Source organism: Rhinolophus sinicus, chromosome 16, assembly GCF_057876585.1.
Source record: "Rhinolophus sinicus isolate RSI-liver-muscle chromosome 16, RSI-T2T, whole genome shotgun sequence".
In the NCBI taxonomy this organism is placed as follows: domain Eukaryota; kingdom Metazoa; phylum Chordata; class Mammalia; order Chiroptera; family Rhinolophidae; genus Rhinolophus; species Rhinolophus sinicus.
The window spans coordinates 1509714-1526135 of NC_142516.1; the positions used below are offsets into that span (position 1 = coordinate 1509714).

General features: G+C 62.9%; 2 protein-coding genes across 2 annotated transcripts; both read right to left on the bottom strand.

Moving 5' to 3' along the window:
* Positions 1-3765: 3765 nt before the first annotated feature.
* On the bottom strand, positions 3766-5700 carry DNLZ (DNL-type zinc finger). The gene is made up of 3 exons (XM_019756765.3): positions 5416-5700; positions 4860-4999; positions 3766-4018 (listed from the first exon to the last, which is right to left on the bottom strand). Exons 1-3 carry the CDS (start codon positions 5608-5610, stop codon positions 3850-3852), a joined length of 504 nt encoding a protein of 167 aa, XP_019612324.2. The 5' UTR covers positions 5611-5700; the 3' UTR covers positions 3766-3849.
* A 105-nt stretch (positions 5701-5805) lies between these two features.
* Positions 5806-14748, bottom strand: CARD9 (caspase recruitment domain family member 9). Its single transcript, XM_019756764.3, has 13 exons — positions 14609-14748; positions 12895-13111; positions 12569-12706; positions 11561-11865; positions 11292-11471; positions 11064-11207; positions 10700-10825; positions 9025-9216; positions 8695-8736; positions 8263-8311; positions 6846-6922; positions 6213-6289; positions 5806-6110 (listed from the first exon to the last, which is right to left on the bottom strand). Exons 2-13 carry the CDS (start codon positions 13076-13078, stop codon positions 6011-6013), a joined length of 1614 nt encoding a protein of 537 aa, XP_019612323.3. The 5' UTR covers positions 13079-13111; positions 14609-14748; the 3' UTR covers positions 5806-6010.
* Between the last annotated feature and the right edge of the window lie 1674 nt (positions 14749-16422).

Consider the following 16422-nt stretch of genomic DNA (forward strand, 5'->3'; position numbering starts at 1 on the left):
GCTGGGGGGTGGGGGGTGATCCTTGGGGAGGCCCTGGTGACAGACCTCACCTGGGTAAGCAAGGTTGCCCCGTGCAGAGCCTGGTGCTCAGAAGCAGTGCCACTCACCCAGGTTGCCCCCTGCTCCAAGCCCACTGCCACACATTGGCTGGGTCCCTGGAGACGTCGGGAGCTGGGGGTCCCTGCTGTGTTATCAGTGAGAACGCTGGGGTTCAGGGTTTAAGTGGCACCCCCAGCCAGTTGGAGACCGTGTGCCTCCCAAGCCTGTGCCCCACACTCAGGCTGGGGTTCAGTGGTTCCCCACACAGGAATCACTGTGGCAAATGCTCTGATGCTGGGACACGGGTTGGAACCCGCCAGCCCACCCCAGTGGGGCGCAGGTGAAGCCTTTGGCCTCCCTATCCTGTCACCCCCCACAAATGTGCACATAGCCTCTTGTGAGCTGAGCCTGCCTCTGCCCCCACCTGGAAGGCTTTGTCCCAGGAGACCAATTCCACAGGGATCTGGGTCTGACGGCCACACAGAGGAGCTGACAGCCTTGGGGCTTGTGCCCCACAGGGGGTTCATGTCTAGTGGACCCAGTGATGCAGGCAGTTGGGGCATGTGCTGGCAAGGCCACCCCCACAAGCACCCAACGCCCTGCTGGAAACCCACTGCCTCCCCACTCATGATGGGGCTCTGACCAAGTGCTGATAGAAACTGCAGGGCAGCTGGCTGCCTGCCTTCCGGTCCTGAAGTCTGGGCTCTCAGTCAGGCCAGGCCGACTGGAGTCAACCATACGCTGAGACCCCCCACCTTGGTCTGCTCAGGGGCCCACACCCAGGACAGACAATCGGGATTCCCTGGCGTTCAGAGAAGGACAGGTGACCCCGAGTGTGGGGACAGAGATCCACTGGGCAGAGTCTGAGGGCCTGTCCAGTGGGAGCTGGGGGGAGACTCTCTGGTGGGCTGAGAGGTGAACAACAGACATCTCCAGAAGTGGTGGCCAGGAAGTCCTACAGGTGTGGGACACTGCAGTGTCCAGAGGGGATCGCCCTGCCGAGGCCCTGACCTCACGAGGTGGGGTGCCTGGACCAGTGGGCACAGGTTGAGGGCCGCAGGAGCAGGCCCCGAGTCTTGTACCTGGTACAGCATCTGTCCCCAGGTACACCTATGGCTGCGGGCGCTAGGTCCAGCGGGCCAAGGAGGGGCCGAGTGTGGCCCCTGGACTCAGAGGAAACTGGGACAGGACAGTCACTGCTCTCCAGCCTCTCAGGACTGCAGGGTGGGAGGCCCCCACCAGCAAGGCCATGGCCACAGAGCACACCTGGTCTCTCGCTCTGTGCACGGAGAGCTGGCCGAGTCGGAGCATACACAGACCATGGCATGGGCTGGCAGTCTGGCTGGCAGTCAGGGGCCTGGAGGAGCATGGAAGAGTGTAGGCGCAGGTGGAACCATCTCTGGCATGGTCAGTACCCAGCAGAAAGCCCCCAAACGACCAGGCAGCCAGCTGACATCTGCCTGGCACTGCCACCCCAGTACCCACACAGCAGGCAGGCATGTAAGGTGGGCCTGGGCAGGTCTCCCACTCACCAAGGTGACCTAGCTATCCAACTGCCAACACCCGCGGGCAGCATGAGTGTGGCGGGGCTGCGATGGCACCAGTTGGTCATTTGGCAGCGAGTTGATTACGTGGGCCTCCTATACCCTGGGAGGTGCTGTCTTGTCCTAACTAGACTCATGCTCCAGGACAGGCTTTCCAGTCCGAGTCCCCACTCAGGACCCACGGGCCACCTAAGCAAGGGAGGTGCAATGGGCCTGTGACATCACAAGCCCCCAGATGCTACTGGCTGGTGGAGGGAGGATGCCAGGCCATGGGGGCCACAGGGGAAGGCACGGGGTGGCTCAGGAAATGGGGGGCTGGGGGGACGTACACAAGAGCCTGTCCTGTGCTTGGCACCAGAAGGCCTGGCAGGGCCAGCAGGCCCAGGACTTAGCTGGTGCAAACAACCTCCGTCAGTGGCTCTAAGCGGGCACAGGAGCTGCCCTGTATGTCTGCTGCCTGCCTGCTCACCGATGTCTGTCACTCTCTAGGGACTGACTACCCAGGAGGGGCAGTCTCCCAGGGTCAGCAGGGTAGGAGCATCAGAATGCAAAAAATGGGGGCTGGCCTGGTGGCTCAGGCGGTTAGAGCTCCGTGCTCCTGACTCCGAAGGCTCCCGGTTCGATTCACACGTGGGCCAGTGGGCTCTCAACCACAAGGTTGCTGGTTCGAGTCCCGCAAGGGATGGTGGGCTCCGCCCCCTGCAACTAAGATTGAACACGGCACCTTGAGCTGAGCTGCCTCCCGGATGGCTCAGTTGGTTGGAGTGCGTTCTCTCAACCACAAGGTTGCCGGTTCGACTCCCGCAAGGGATGGTCGGCTGTGCCCCCTGCAACTAGCAACGGCGGCTGGACCTGGAGCTGAGCTGCGCCCTCCACAACTAAGATTGAAAGGACAACAACTGACTTGGAAAAAAGGCCTGGAAGTACACACTGTTCCCCAATAAAGTCCTGTTCCCCTTCCCCAATAAAATCTTTAAAAAAAAAGAAAAAAAAGAATGCAAAAAATGAAAGACATGGTCAACACACACATCGAAACCAGGGGCCTCAGTTTCCCCATCCATGAAGGGAGGGTTCCGGGGTGACCCTCCTAGGTCCAGCTCGGCATTCACAGGTCCAGCCAGCTCCCTGGGCCTCCCCAAATGCTGGTCCCAACTCTGGGAGCAGTGAGGCAGCCAGGCCACAGCCCAGCCCCCCACTCCTGTGTGTCAGTGCCAGCTGGTCCCCGCATGGGCTCAGAGCCTCCACGGAGGCTCCAGAGTGACAGTCTCTGCAAAAGGCACAGCAGCTCTGGGTGGGAATAATAGAGGGTTGTTTGCCAAGGGCGGGACAGGGGGTAATCGAGGCAAGCACAAGCTGCCAATGCCTAGTGAACAAAACCGAAGCTCCGAGCGCCGAATCGGGGCGGTGACCAGGAGCTCAGATCCTGCAGGGACCTGAAAGACTGGCTGGTGATTCGCGCTGAAGGTCACACAGCCCAGAACACTTCTGGAAATAAACACCCTTTCATAAACACAGGAACATCCTGAGAAGACAGTCAAACAAGGCTGGGAGACAAATCGCACGCCCCAGGGGTGGGGGGCCCCTGAAGGGCACGCTCAACCCACCGCCCGTCACATGGCAGCCCGCCTCCCACTCGCCTCACCACCACGGCTGCCCGGGCCATCTGTGGCCACGGTGAGTAGCCTGGTTTGCGTCCAGGGCATGGCAGGTGGCATGGGAAGGAGCTGTGGGGTCTCCCTGTGTCTGGCCAGAGGGCTGGGACCCACAGGGAAGAACAGTGGCTAACTGGCATCCCTTCCAGGCCTCTCCCCAGAGCCAGCAAGATTGGGGGCCTGACGTTGGGGGCTCGACTAAGCCACCTTGCGCCTGTCCCAACTCTGCTCTTCCTGTCCGTACGCCTATCAGGGCGCACCATGAGCACCTTCAGCTGCAGATGGGAAGGCAAAAGTTCAGAGGGGCAAAGTGACCTGACCAAGGCCACACAGCCAGTTGGGAGGGGCTCAGACTCCAGGTCCAGCCCCTTCCCACTCGGACATGGCCTGCTGCAGGCAAGTACAAGCGTGATTCCTCTGAGCAGGGAGACAGTGGTGGGCCAGGGGCCCTGCAGCTGCATCAGGAGGGGTGCCTGTGCGTCCTTCTGACTCCAGAACCAGGGACAACAGGAGAGCCCAGGCCCGTCATCTGCAAGTGACAACTATTTAATTGACAAAAACAGGCAAGTGCTGAGAGGTCTAGGGCCGAAGCCTCCTGGAGGGCAGAAGGCAGCTCAGCTGGGTTCTGTCTTGCCAGGCTGGGTGGGATCCTGGTCCTCACCTCCTTCCGGAGCAGTGGCGGATTTGGGGGGCCCCAGAGCCTCTAAAACCAGCTCCAGGGCCCCGTCACCAGCCACTCGGTGCACCTTCTCCCCTCTGGCTGCCAGGATTTCTTCAACATTCCTGAGAGAGAGGGAGGCGCCATGACACTTGGGGCTGTGTGGCTACTTGGTCCCTTGAGGCCATGCCAGGCCAGGCTCGAGCCAGCAGCATGGGTCCCCACACTGGAGTGGCATCAGGGCCCTTGTGGAGCCTCCTGAGGCAGCTGCTATTACTATCCCATTCCCGGGGGGGGAGTGCTAGCTCAGGAGCCAAACTCAACTGTGCAGGGCCACCTGGCCACAAAGCTCCTGACCACCAGCCCCCACTGCTCTCCACACAGGAGTGAGGCCAACCCTACAGGCCCAGGGCCCCATCCACACCACCTCACATGCACCCCCAAGCCTGGTGTGGTCAACCAGCCAGCACCAGCACCGGACAAGGAAGTGACTCACTATGTATGATCCCTGACCCATAGCAGGCACGCAAGAAATCTTTGTAGGGTGAAGAAAGAGAACAAAAAGTGAAAGGAAGTCATTGCGCTAAGAGTCAACTTAGTCTGACCTCCTCAGACTCGGAGTGGGGTGGGTCCGTGGGCCTGACAAGTAAGTGGGTCCTCTCTGTCAGTGAGGGCAAAGGACAGGCAGTGAAGCAGGGCCAAAGTGGTCGGGTCTGGGGCAGAAGACGTAGCAAATAAAAACACGGCCCATACTTGAGGCATACTTAAACAAAAAGTTATTAGTTTATCTAAAATTCAAATTTAACTGCACCTCCTGTATTGATAAGGCTGAAGAAGGAGACTCTGTAAACCTCGTTAGGGGGAGGGTGCCCCAAGGAGGCTGGGTGGGACCCTTGACCCAGGACCCACCAGATCAGCCCTAGGGATACAGGCTTCCATCCTCTCACCCTGCCCAGGTGGCCTCACCTCTTTCCATCCAGGTCGGAGAACCAGCCCAGGTTGTCTGCGATGATATGGTGGTTCTGGCAGCCAGGGCAGGTCACAATGACCACACCCTGGTGATAGGCCAGCTTGGAGATTTGCTTGCAGGAGCGGGTCCCACAGACCTGGTGGACACAGCGCAGGTGAAGCTATGTGCCTAGCCCCGCCCCTCCCAGGAAGGCCCCGCCCATTCTGAGGATTAGCTCCACCTCAGAGTAGGGCCAGTCCCGCCCTAAGGACCTGCTTCTCCCCAGGTATAAATCCAACCTAACCCGTGGACCTGGCCTGGGAGGCCCCCCCACTGATGGGTCCACCCCTCTCTGAAAAGGCCCCGCCCCCGAAGATAGCCCCACCCCTTAGCGCGGCCCCGCCGCCCAAGGGGTAGCTCTGTTCCTCTGCCTGAAACCCCGCGTCTGGGGATAGCTCCACCCTTCCACTTGGTCCCGCTCCACGCGGTCCTGCCTCGCGCCCGGGCCAACTCTGGCCGCAGCGCCGTCCAGCGCCAGGGACAGGTGCGGTGCGGGTCCCGCCGCGTGCCCACCTTGCAGGTGTAGACGAGCTGGTAGTGCGCCGCCCCGGGCCCCGGCTCGGAGCTCGCGCGCCGCCAGCCCCAGTCCTGTCTTTTCCCTGCGGCCGCCGGGCGGGCTCTGCGCCCCCACAACTGCCTCAGGCCGGACCCCCGGGGCCGCGCGCAGCTCACCAGCGTGGACACGCGGCCCAGCGCCGATCGCAGCATCCCTCCCGCCTGCCCTGACCGCCCCGCCCAGGTCTTGCCCGGCGCCGCTGAGGCCGCGCCGCCGCCATCTTGGAAGCGGGCAGCGGCGGAAACGACCCTCCTCGAACCCCACGGCGGGCAGGCGGCACGCGCTCTGCTGCCCCCTGCGGTGGGCGGTGCGCGCTGGCGGACGCGGGTTGGAAGGTGCGCTCGAGCGAGGCTTTCCGACGCGGCGGTCGTTTATTTAACTGCATTTCTAACATTGCTGTATGCCTCTGGATTACATAAAAAAAGCCGAACACGCCGACTGATGTCCCAGTGCGTGTGCCGGCGCAAAAACGGGCACGCCGAGAAAGAGCGGCCTAACGGGGCGGCGCCCGCGCGGGGTTCCCGGGTCAGCTCCCTCCTACACGACCGGCCGTCAGGAGCCCTCGGTGTCGGTGTTGTCGCTGCCGGTGGTGTTCTCCCAGTCCACCTCCCCCTGTCTCGAGCTGTGCTGCATCTTCCGGAGAGCCCGTTTCCTGCGGGAGAGCGAGGGCGCAGATGTGGCCCAGGTGTGCAGAGTGACTACGCGGGGCCGCCCACCCGCACCCTCTCCCCGCCCGGCGCCCACGCGGGCCCACCTGCGGTAGTTCTCAAAGCTCTCTTTGAGGCGCCGCCGCTCCTTTTCGGGGGGCTCCCCGCCGCTCAGGCCAGCGTCCTGGAGGACGGGGAGGGCTCAGGCTCTAGCCAGAGTCTGCGTGGCCCCCAACCCTGCCCCAAGACTGCGCACGGAGTTCAGGGAGCCCGTAGCCCTAGCTCCGCACGGGAACAGGCTCGTCCTCTGCGTCCTGCATGCACCCCGTGAAGGGAGCAGGGTATGGGTCCTGTCTTTCACGTGACAAGACAGGCGCAGCGCATCGGCTGGGCTCCACGCCAGTGTTCCTCTACTCCAGTGTAATGAGGTCCCTTTGCTGTCAGGACCCCGAGGCAGTCGAGGTTACCCCATAAGGCTGCATGGCCCGCACATTAGACAGGCTTCCCATGGCTGCCACGCCTGAGCACAGCCCTGTTCTGGCCGCCCCTCTGCCCACTGCTTTGTCTAAGGCAGGGGGCTCAGCTTCATGTTGCAAACCCTGCACCCCAAGAACTCGGGCAAAGACCCTTGTAATCACCCCCCCCCCCAACCCCAGCGTCCAGGTGGAGGAAACACTCTCCTCTCACAATGAGGCCAGGGGCCTCGGGTGCCACACCAGGGCACCCCAGGGATGCCTTACGTTGGGCGTCAGTGAAAGCTGATCCTTCTGCAGAGCTTCAAAGGGCTGTTCCGGGCTCTCCTCCTCGGCCAGGCCTCCTGGAAAGGACAGTCGTGCCTGTGGGTCCTGCCCAGCTGTGGGGACCAAGCTCGGCATGGCTGACGCCTGCACCTCCTCACCCCTGATGTTGCCGGGCCAGTCCTGCACCATCTCCTGGGTCCTCACTTGGACACCACAAGGCCTCCCATTGTGGAGACCAGGGACTGGGGCTCAGTCCTCGCTCCCAGAAGGCCTTCTGCTCCCACCATGAACCTCTGCTCCTCTGGAGCAGAATGGCCCAACCCCTCCTTGGTGGGGGCTGGGGCAATGCAGTGGTTGGGAGAACATTCCAGGCTGCTGGGCCTCTTGGGTAGCAAGTGCTTTGAGGGGCTGGGTCCCCTAAACTGGCCATGATGGAGACTGTGGACTCTATCATGTCTCGGCGACATGATGGTGGGAGAGTCCCAGGCCCAGGTCTCTCCCTGGAGCGGACACTTTCCCCTCTTCATCCTCCAACCCTCAAGCCACCTTGGCTCCTGGGAAGGCCCACCCCACCCCTGAGGTGGGGCTCCTGGGCTGGTTGGGCTCACAGCCTGCCAGGTCCTGCCTACCTGTCCCTTTGGGAGAGCTCAATGGCCTCAAGCTCAAGTCCTTGGGCAGTGGCAGACAGCCCGACCCCTCACTTTCTATTTGGTGCCCCTTCTTCCTCTTTTACCCCCCTTTAGAAGCTGGGGTCAGGCCTGACGTTGAGGAAATCTGTCTGGCTTCCCACGCAACCTCTGCGGTGGCCCCACCTCTTTCCCCTCCCCTTTCGAGCCCAGCAGAGGGCTCCTCCCAGACACTGACCCCCCCACCTTCGGAGCGATCCTCTTCTGGGCCATCTCCCAGCCTCCCCTGCGCAGTCCTGTCTCCTGACAGGCAGAGGGAACCTGCCCCTACCGCCTGAGGCCCCCAGCACCCCGTCACCATACGTCAACTCCTTTCCCTCTTTCCCGTTCCCTCTTTCCGAGTATGGCACACCTGGGCGTGGCTTACTGCTGCCTCCTCTGCTCCAGAGGAAGCTGGCGGAGGGCAGGATGCCCCAACCTTGCAATCTTGGGGCCCAGGGCTGGCTCCAATGGAGGCACGTGATCTCAGGGCCAGAGCTGGGGCACAGACCCTGCAGACTTGGCCCCGGGTTTGGGACTCTTGTCTGCTCACTCTAGGACTGTGGGGTTACTTATCCCTCCAAGCCTCTGGGTCCCCTTGATAAAGTGGAGTTGTGAGTATCCGTGGGACAGGGCGAGAGCACACATCCGCAGGCAGCACCAGCCACACAGGGCTGCATGTGCCGAGGGTCAGGACTGGCACCAACTCAAGGCGACAAGGAGACCACATGGCACACAAGCTCCCTCCTCACCTTTGTCTGAGAGCTGGGTGTCCTCCTCCAGGTCCCGGGGGAGCGAGAGCTTCCAGAGAGACAGGGCAGCTGGTTAGACCACTGCCGGTCCTGGGACTAGGCCTAACCCGCTGCCCTCCCATCGCTGTCACCCTCTGCACAAGCTTCTCAGGGACCTCTGCTGCCTAGCCAGGCCAGGAACTGGCAAGAAGGCCCTGCCACGAGGGCCAGGGGCTGGGCACTGCCCAGGCCTGTCCTGCCCTGAGTACACAGAGGCCTTGGCCGGTGCCAGCTGTTCTTCCCTCCACCTGGCCAAGCGCTGGGAGGAGAGGTGACGGCTCAGCTCACCAGAACCGGCGGGCAGCTGAGCTTCTGGAACTTCCAAGGGACAAGTGTGGGGGCTGTGCTCTGACAGAGGCTGTGGCCGGGAGCCCACCCAGGGCTCACACTCACCTCCTGGGAGCTCCTGGGTGAGCTGTCCTCCAGGTCGGAGCTCTGGTCACAGAAGAGGGGCTGGTCAGCAGGTGATCCCCCAAACTGAGCCACCCGGGCATGGAGTGGGTGGGGCATGGTGAGGGGTCACAGGCCAGCCTCCCTCTCCAGGCCCCTGCCCAGAACCCTCCTTACCCCTCAGCACAGCCAGAGCAGCCTGCCAGGCCCTGAGCTACATTGCAGCTCATACCCCCCACCAGGAAGGCCTGGGGACCTGCCAGGGCCATCGGAGAGCAGTGGCGGGGCCAGGCCAGGACCCAGGCTATTTGGGGGCTCCCCGGGGTGGCGCACCAGGGCAAGCGTCTCCAGCTGCTGCTGCTTGAGCCTGCCCTCCACGGCCAGCAGCTGGGCCTCGCGCTGGAACAGCTGTAGCTGCAGCTCGTCCGCCTTCTCGCTCAGCTCCCGGAGCCTCTTGCGCAGGCCGTCCTTGTCCTGCAGGCTCCGGGCGTACTGGGTGTGCAGCTCCTCCCGTGACATGATGGCCTGTGGGCAGATCCTCATGGGGCCTGCGCAGCGTGTCCGGCCCCCTCCCCCTGGCACTTTTTGTTCTCCTCAGCGCAGCCGCTGAATTCGAGAATTCTAGCAACGTCCACAGCCAGCTTCCAGCACCAGGTAGGCCGGCCCAGCCTCTTCCTCTTTCGTCTGTCTCCATGGACATAACTTAGGCTTTGGGGATTGTAACCATAACAGAGGCTCATGATGGAAAGTGGGGGCAGTTCAGAAAAGACAAAGATGAGTAAGTCACCACACACTCAACCTTCAGAATCGGCCCTGCTGGCCCTGTGTCTCCCCAAGCTCCATGTGCCGTGGGCACAGGCCACACACTTTGTGCCCCACACACGGGTTTATAAGTTTTGGCTGCGGCCTGATACCATGACTGTTGACGGCCGTGTGAGATTCTTTAAAACGAACGCACTGCATGTTATCACGCCCTCCCCACAGGCCCCTGAGATGTGGGAGGCTGGATGTATAGATGCCCCACGGCCAGACCACGTATGAGCACAGACTCGGACCCACGACCTGAGCCACCAGCCGTTATCTACAGTGACCAGCCCAGGAGGTGCGGCTGCCACTCAGAATTGTAGGCAGACAGCCTGCCATCTCTGGTAACAACCTGGGAAGCCCAGCCATGTCCCCGGTAATGGTCAGCCCCCAACAGCCAGGACTCAACTAATAACAGAAGTTCCCTACGTTTGGTGCCTGCTTCCACTGACGACCAACCAGAGACAACCGCTCACCTGCCGGTCCAGTCCCAGCCTCCCTCGCACACCTGGCACCTGCCCAGGTGACAGTAAAAGCTCTCCACATGCCTGCCTGCCTGCAAGGCTCGGCCAGGTGCCAGCGAGGGGGGCGCCCTGCTCCGGCTAGCTCACTTCACGGGTGCTTCCCACTTCTCACTATTGTGTGCGGCCTCGAGATAAGCACCTCCGAGCCAGGCCCTCTCCGCTTTGCTGTTATTCCCAGGAGAGACGTTTCTAGAAGTGGAATTACTGGGTAGACAGGAATCTATGGTTTAAGGCTCCTGACACATTGCCAGGACACAGTGTCACTGAAGCACCAACTGTGCCTGACTACATGACCCTGCGATGTGACAGAAGGTGATGCAGGGTGCAGCCCGATGCTTGCACGCTGCGTCCCGTCCACAAGCAGGCAGCCAGCCAAGGTGCCCGCAGGTTTTTAAGTTAAAAAAGTTATCTGCACAAGACAGATAGCTAGCATTTTTGTAAAACAAAAACGAAACTATATGAACACTGAAAAAGCCTGGAAAGTCCAGCAGAAGGTGGAAGGTGGATTTCCTGGCAGTGGGCTGAGGCCGAGGTAGGAGGCCGAATTAACTCCATTACTTAAAAACCACTTTGACAACTGCCCCTCCCCAAGGGCTGGGCATTGTGTTGGCTGTCGTCCGGGTGTGGGAACGGCCCCTCCTTGGCCCTGGCCTGCCACACGGGGGTGGCGAGGCGCCTACCTGGTCCCGCTCGATGGCGACCTCCTCCATCTGCTGCAGGATGGCCTCCATACGTTCCTTGTACATCTTGGAGTCCTTCCGCAGAGCCAGGCACTGCAGTTCGAACATCTCCCTCTCCTCCATGCACTGCGGGAGATGGCAGCTAGCCCCGCCACCCTTGGCCCCTGTTCTGGAGGCCGCGCGCCGCTAGGACCCCGCCAGCCCTGGCCTTCCAGACCAAAGGTCGCCCTGACCACCCTGGGGGAGAGTGTGCAAGGACTGGGGTGACAAGTTTGCGCCCCTATGCCTCCAGGAAGTAGGGGTGTGGGGCTGAACGTCGAGCACCCCCATTCCAGGCCCTGTGTGCCCTGTCCCAGCCGCGTACCCGGGCATGCAGAGCCTCGCCGCGGCGCAGATCTTTGCGCAAGGAGAAGATGGTGTTCGTCTGCTCCTGCTGGTCCCGCAGTGCCTGCCGCCAGTCCTCCTCCAGCACCTGGATGTAGGGGCTGCTCTTGTCCAGCTTCCCCGCCTGTTGGTGGACAGGGACAGGGCAGCAGGGCAGGGCTGGGCGAGGCCTGGCTGGCGAGGCCCGCCCCGCCGTGCCAGGCCCTACCTGGGCAGAGGCCTCCAGCTCCTGCACCCGGGCCTGCAGCTGGGCCTTCTCCTGCTGCAGCTCCCACAGCAGCTCCTGGCTGGGCCGCTGCTCCATGGCGTGCCGCAGCTTCAGCGTGTGCTTGCGTTCCACTTTGCAGTCGTCCTCTGCCTTCATGAGGCTGTGCCTGAGCCGGTCCACCTGCAGGACGAGCCCATCAGCCAGGCAGCCCTTCCCGTGGCAGCAGGGCCCACCACCAGGGCCGGGGGCGGGGCGGGGTGGGGGGGCACCTCCAGCTGCAGGTCGCGGGTGCGCATGAGGGCGGCGCCCTTCTCCTCGCTCTGGCGGGCCAGGCGCATGGCCAGGTCGTAGTTCTCGTCCTTGCAGCGCTTGAGCTCGCGGCTGCAGACCTCGCACTCCTCCTTGAGGCGCTGCACGCGCTCCTGGTGCTTGCGCAGCAGGCTGTCCTTGACTCGCAGCTCCTTGATGAAGTCGTCCTTGGAGCTCAGCAGCGCTGTCAGGTCCTGCACCTTCTTCTGCAGCTTCGTGACCTCGCTCATCAGCAGCTGCGTCAGGCCCGACTCCCCGGACGCATCTGCGGACCAGGCTGGCGTCAGGTGGCTGGCCACCTGCGCCATCACCTCCCGAGCTCCTGCACTTGACCTGCAGCTTGTGGCTCCAGGGGGTAATTCCAGGTGGTTGCTGCTCCAGCCCAGGAAATGGACTGAGATTCTGACTCCGCTCCTGACCTCTGTGCCTGCCCCCCCAGGACACAGGACAGCTTGGGGGCCGAGCACCCATCCCCCATTGTCTAATTTTCATTTCGACTGTGAGGCCAGGAGAGGGTTGCCTCACTCTTGCTGGGACCAGCAGGCCCCTGCCCTCTCAGGGCAGCCACTGTGGCTTTAAAGGGCCAAGGGGTCTACTGGGCAGGACAGGCTCCGGACACTGAGTGAGCCTGTGCACCCCCACCTCCCACCTGTGCCCTCCTCCAGAGAACGGGTCCCCCTTTTCTCCAGCCTCTGCTCCTTCCACCAGTATTAGAAGAGAGGGGGATGGGAGCAAAGACCAGACCCACCTTCCTCGCGGTACCCTTCCCATGCGTTGCTCACTCATCAGAGACCAGACAGGTAGGGGCCTGCCAGCCCTGCCCCCATGCCCACCCCGTAAGGTCCGCCTGATGCAGGCCCTGTGCCCCCCATGCTGCCCCGCCCCCTAGTCCATCCCCGCCCACCCCAATGTGTGGCTCCACCCCCACCCCACCAAGCCCTGCCCCACGCCTGGTGTCTCGTCCTCACCTATGATCATGGAGAAGACCCGAGCGGGCTCCTTGCCCGTGACCTTCCTGTAGAGCTGCGGGTAGTAGAGCTCCAGGCTCTCGAGGAAGGCCACATAGCCCTTATGGCCAGTCCGCTGCAGCATGTCCAGGAGCACGCCTGCAACCCAGAGAGGCCTGGCTGGGCCCTCAGGGTGCAGTGGGTCCAGGAGGCAGACAGCCCGCAGGCGCGGTCCTGGGCGGGGTCCACGTGCTGCCCGCCCACCTCTTGGCTCTCCCAGCAGCCTCAGCTGTGCATGGAGCGCCCGGCCCCAAGCAGACGGGACAGTGGGGGCTGGGTGCACTGACCCGCTTTCCTCTTGCGGGTGACCAGGCTGGGGTCGCTGAGCACCTGCTCTTCGTCCTCAGGGTTCAGGACCTTGCACTGCCGCAGGTAGGGCGTGATGCGTGAGGGGTCGATGGTCGAGATGAGCTTCACCCTGAAGCCCTCCAGGGCGCTCCAGCACTCGTCCTCATTCTCGTAGTCCGACATGGCGGCAGGAGCGGCTGGAGTCTGGGGCAGCAGCTGGAGGCACACCCGCTCGTTGAGCGGTCAGTCCCAGCCAGGACCCAGGCCTGCCATCGGGATGCCGGCCAGGGCCCTGGGCAGAGCCTCACAAGGCACTTGTCCCGCTGTGCAGCCTCACCCCACACCCTCCCCTCTTGGCGACCAACAGAGGGAGGCAGCAGTGGTGCAGTGACCTTGTTCCCCTCAGCTCCCCGGGTGGCCCCCCAGCCTTTCCTGGGCTCTGCTCCCACCCCCACACCCCCGGACCTCCTGGGCTCTCTCCCTGAGTCACTGGGTGAGTGTGGGGGCGCAGTGTGGAGATGTTCCACGGACAGGTACTAAGAAAACACTGTCCTCCGTGCATGGCCCTCCTCGTGCCTCTGCCTACTCCTGGACACCCCGAATGCCACGGAACTGGAGCTGGCAAGGAGGGCTGCCTCCCAGCCAGAGGGGTGTGGGCTGCAGGAGCTGTTTGTGCCAGGTGCTGCCCGCTGGCACAACCTCCCTTGCAGGTGTGGGGAGGGACGCTCCAGCCCCTGGCCAGCCAGTGCCCAGGCTGGGGTCAGAAGCACGTTGGCAAGTGACCCTCCAACCTGCACACCACCCTGTGCTGTGCCAGACTTCCTCATTCCCCGACTCAGCACCCACTCACGTCCCAGTCCTGTCCCCTCCTTTCCTTCCGGTGGCCAACCGGTGATGCAACAGTCACCCAGCAGCTTTCCAGGGCCGGCTGCTCTGAGTCCGGCTCAGTGACACTGCCGGGGAGGGTGACTGCCGGGGAGGGGGACCGTGGACACCTACGGAGCACAGGCCCAGGCACACTGGGAGGGGCGGTGGTCTCCCAGGGCCGGCCGACATGCTGCCTCAGTGCCTGCTCCAGGCGCTCAGGTCCTGGGCTCCTCTCCCATCTCCCAGACTCTCAGGCCTGCTCTAGACCACACGCTCGGGGACTATCACGTGAACTCTCTGACAAGGGGACTACCTATGTTGGGACCACCCAGTGCTGTTCCCTTCTACCAGCAGGCGGCAAACCGCTCTCTCCAGGGCGAGGCCAAAGCCGGGAGCAGCCATGTGGTGGTTGCACCCCTCTGGGGGGTGGGGTCGGAAATCCTGGCCCGGCCACCTCAGACAGAGCCTTCAGCCCCCAGGAGCTAGACTGCGCTCCCAGAGGTACAGGTGGCAGCAGGCCTGGTCCTTGAGGCGTTTCTCTCACTTGTGCTGCACCTGGCCACCCCACCCGGCCCAGCAACAGCCAAGGCATTGAAGGAAAACAGCAACTCGGTGGATGGTCCTTGGGACCTTTGGCCGTTCCCTGCCTTTCTAGCCTAAAACACACAGGTCCCACACCTGCCACCCTGCTGCTGGTGCCACTGAAATGCACAGGCAGGTGCCAGTGGCTGTGAAGGGAACAGAGCAGGAGAGAGGAGGCCACTTGGTGTCCTTGAGATATTTGCTCCAGGACCAGCTCCCTGCCCCAGAAGCCCTGAGCAGAGCCGCAGTATCTTCCCAGCCTACCTCAGGGTCCTGAGGGGGCACCCTCACCGCTGGACGCCAGCCAGACTGGGCCACCCGATTCAGGGGGTGGTGGGAGGTATGCCTGCAGCCGGCAGGCCCAGGGAGGGTGAAGCCTGGGAGGGAAGCCTGTGCTTCCTCCTGACTGCTTCACTCCAGGGGCCTGGCCACTTCTCCAGCAGGGGAAGGTCCCAGGTGGCTGCGTTCTGATTGGCCAGCCCGGGCCCCAGAAGGCGGGGCAGACAGAAGTGGAAGTTGCTGGCATTCAGAGGAAAGCTGCTGGGAGCACCCCAGCCCTGGCACCCCACAAAGTGCAAGTTCGAGCAAAGGGTCTCCCTGGGGCTGGACAAGGCTGACCCACCATCCAGTCTGCCTTGGTCCAGACGCAGGCTTCTGGAGGCTTCTCCAGCAGGGGGTGCTCTGTGCCTAACACCTTGACCTCCAGCAGCCTCGAGGCCGGCAGGGCACAGGCATACATACAGGGTGCGGGGAGAGCTCAGCTCGGGACCTGAGGACATTGGCCCTGACTCTGGCCCCCAGATGAGTGCCCCCACACAGCCAGGCCAGACAGGCTTTGATCACCTAGGGACTGCAGTGTGGTGACCAAAGAGGGGCTGGGGCTGGGGAAGCCGCTGCAGCCTGCACGCAGCCCCGGCCCGGCCATGCCTGCCCCACACTGCAGCTCGCTCACCCTCACCCCTTTCTGGGAGCATCCCCACTCTGCAGCCCCTGTCCACCAGCGCTGATGAGACAGTGGCAGCAGCCTCCCAGGACCCCGAGGCCACTCCCCATGGCCCCTCAAGCGTTTCTGAAGGGTGTTGAGCACCGAGCGAAGCTCAGGCCCTGGCCACAGCACCAGTCCTCCATGGGCTGTCGGAATCCCCAAGCTACCGCCTCACCGGTGCAGCCAGACCGGTTGAACCGAGTTGTCACCTGCCGGGCTGAGATGACAGCTACTGGAAGGGGCTGTGGCTGGACGGGCAGGACTGGCAGGATGGGCGTCTGACTGGTGTTCCTGGCCCCACCTTCCCACGGCACCTCAGCCTCACCACTGTCTGCTGTCGCCTGGCCCCTCAGCCTGTTCCTCTGCCTCCTGGCCCAGGACAGGCACTTGCTGTTTGGCCGAAACCTTGGGAGTCCTGACACGACCAGGTGCTGCCGAGTGGTGATGGCAATGTGGCGGACTGGCCCTCCCAGAGGACAGCAGAGGCCCAACATCACGCCTGGAGCAGTGGATGACCAGGGGTCCTCCCAGGCCCTCAACAGAGCAGCCCCCAGGCTGGGCCTGCCACAGGAATGGGTACGTTGCAGGTCCACTGTGACCTGACATGCTGGCCTGTGCCGGGCCGTCAACCACCCACTTTCCCCACCTGGTCAAACAAGGCTAACAAAGGGGCACTAAGTAACACTATGCCGTGTTCTCAGTGCGTCAGGGTTACGCTACAGATCAGGAATAAAGCTCCCTGGACAGGCCCTGCATACTCGGAAATTAAATACACACTGGTCAGTGACCCACAAATCAGAGAAAGTCCCAAGGAAAACTGGAAATGGGTGGGGAGCAGGTGCACACACGGGCAACTGGGTGACGCGTGGTGTCTGGTGGGAGTGAAGGGGAGACAGGTGCCGCTTTGGAGGCTGGGGGCCAGGACACGCTGAGCACCTCAGAGGCTGTAAACCGAACCCCAGCCAGTGTTCTTGGCAGAGGGATGGAGACTGTGCTGGGGCTCAGTCTTACGCTGAAGAAACGCCTGCACAAGAGCAGAGCGCCTGGGCCAGGCTGTGTGGTCTGGACGGCAGCAGAAGTGGGTCCTCCTCGT

Coding starts and splice junctions, on each gene's coding strand:
- DNLZ (XM_019756765.3), bottom strand. CDS start 5,610: ATGCTGCGATCGGCGCTGGGCCGCGTGTCCACGCTGGTGAGCTGCGCG. Junction 5,000..5,415: donor AGCTCGTCTACACCTGCAAG/GTGGGCACGCGG, acceptor TGTGTCCACCAG/GTCTGTGGGACCCGCTCCTG. Junction 4,019..4,859: donor TCCGACCTGGATGGAAAGAG/GTGAGGCCACCT, acceptor CCTCTCTCTCAG/GAATGTTGAAGAAATCCTGG.
- CARD9 (XM_019756764.3), bottom strand. CDS start 13,078: ATGTCGGACTACGAGAATGAGGACGAGTGCTGGAGCGCCCTGGAGGGC. Junction 11,208..11,291: donor AGCTGGAGGCCTCTGCCCAG/GTAGGGCCTGGC, acceptor GTCCACCAACAG/GCGGGGAAGCTGGACAAGAG. Junction 6,923..8,262: donor CACCCAGCTCTCAGACAAAG/GTGAGGAGGGAG, acceptor TGTCCTTTCCAG/GAGGCCTGGCCGAGGAGGAG.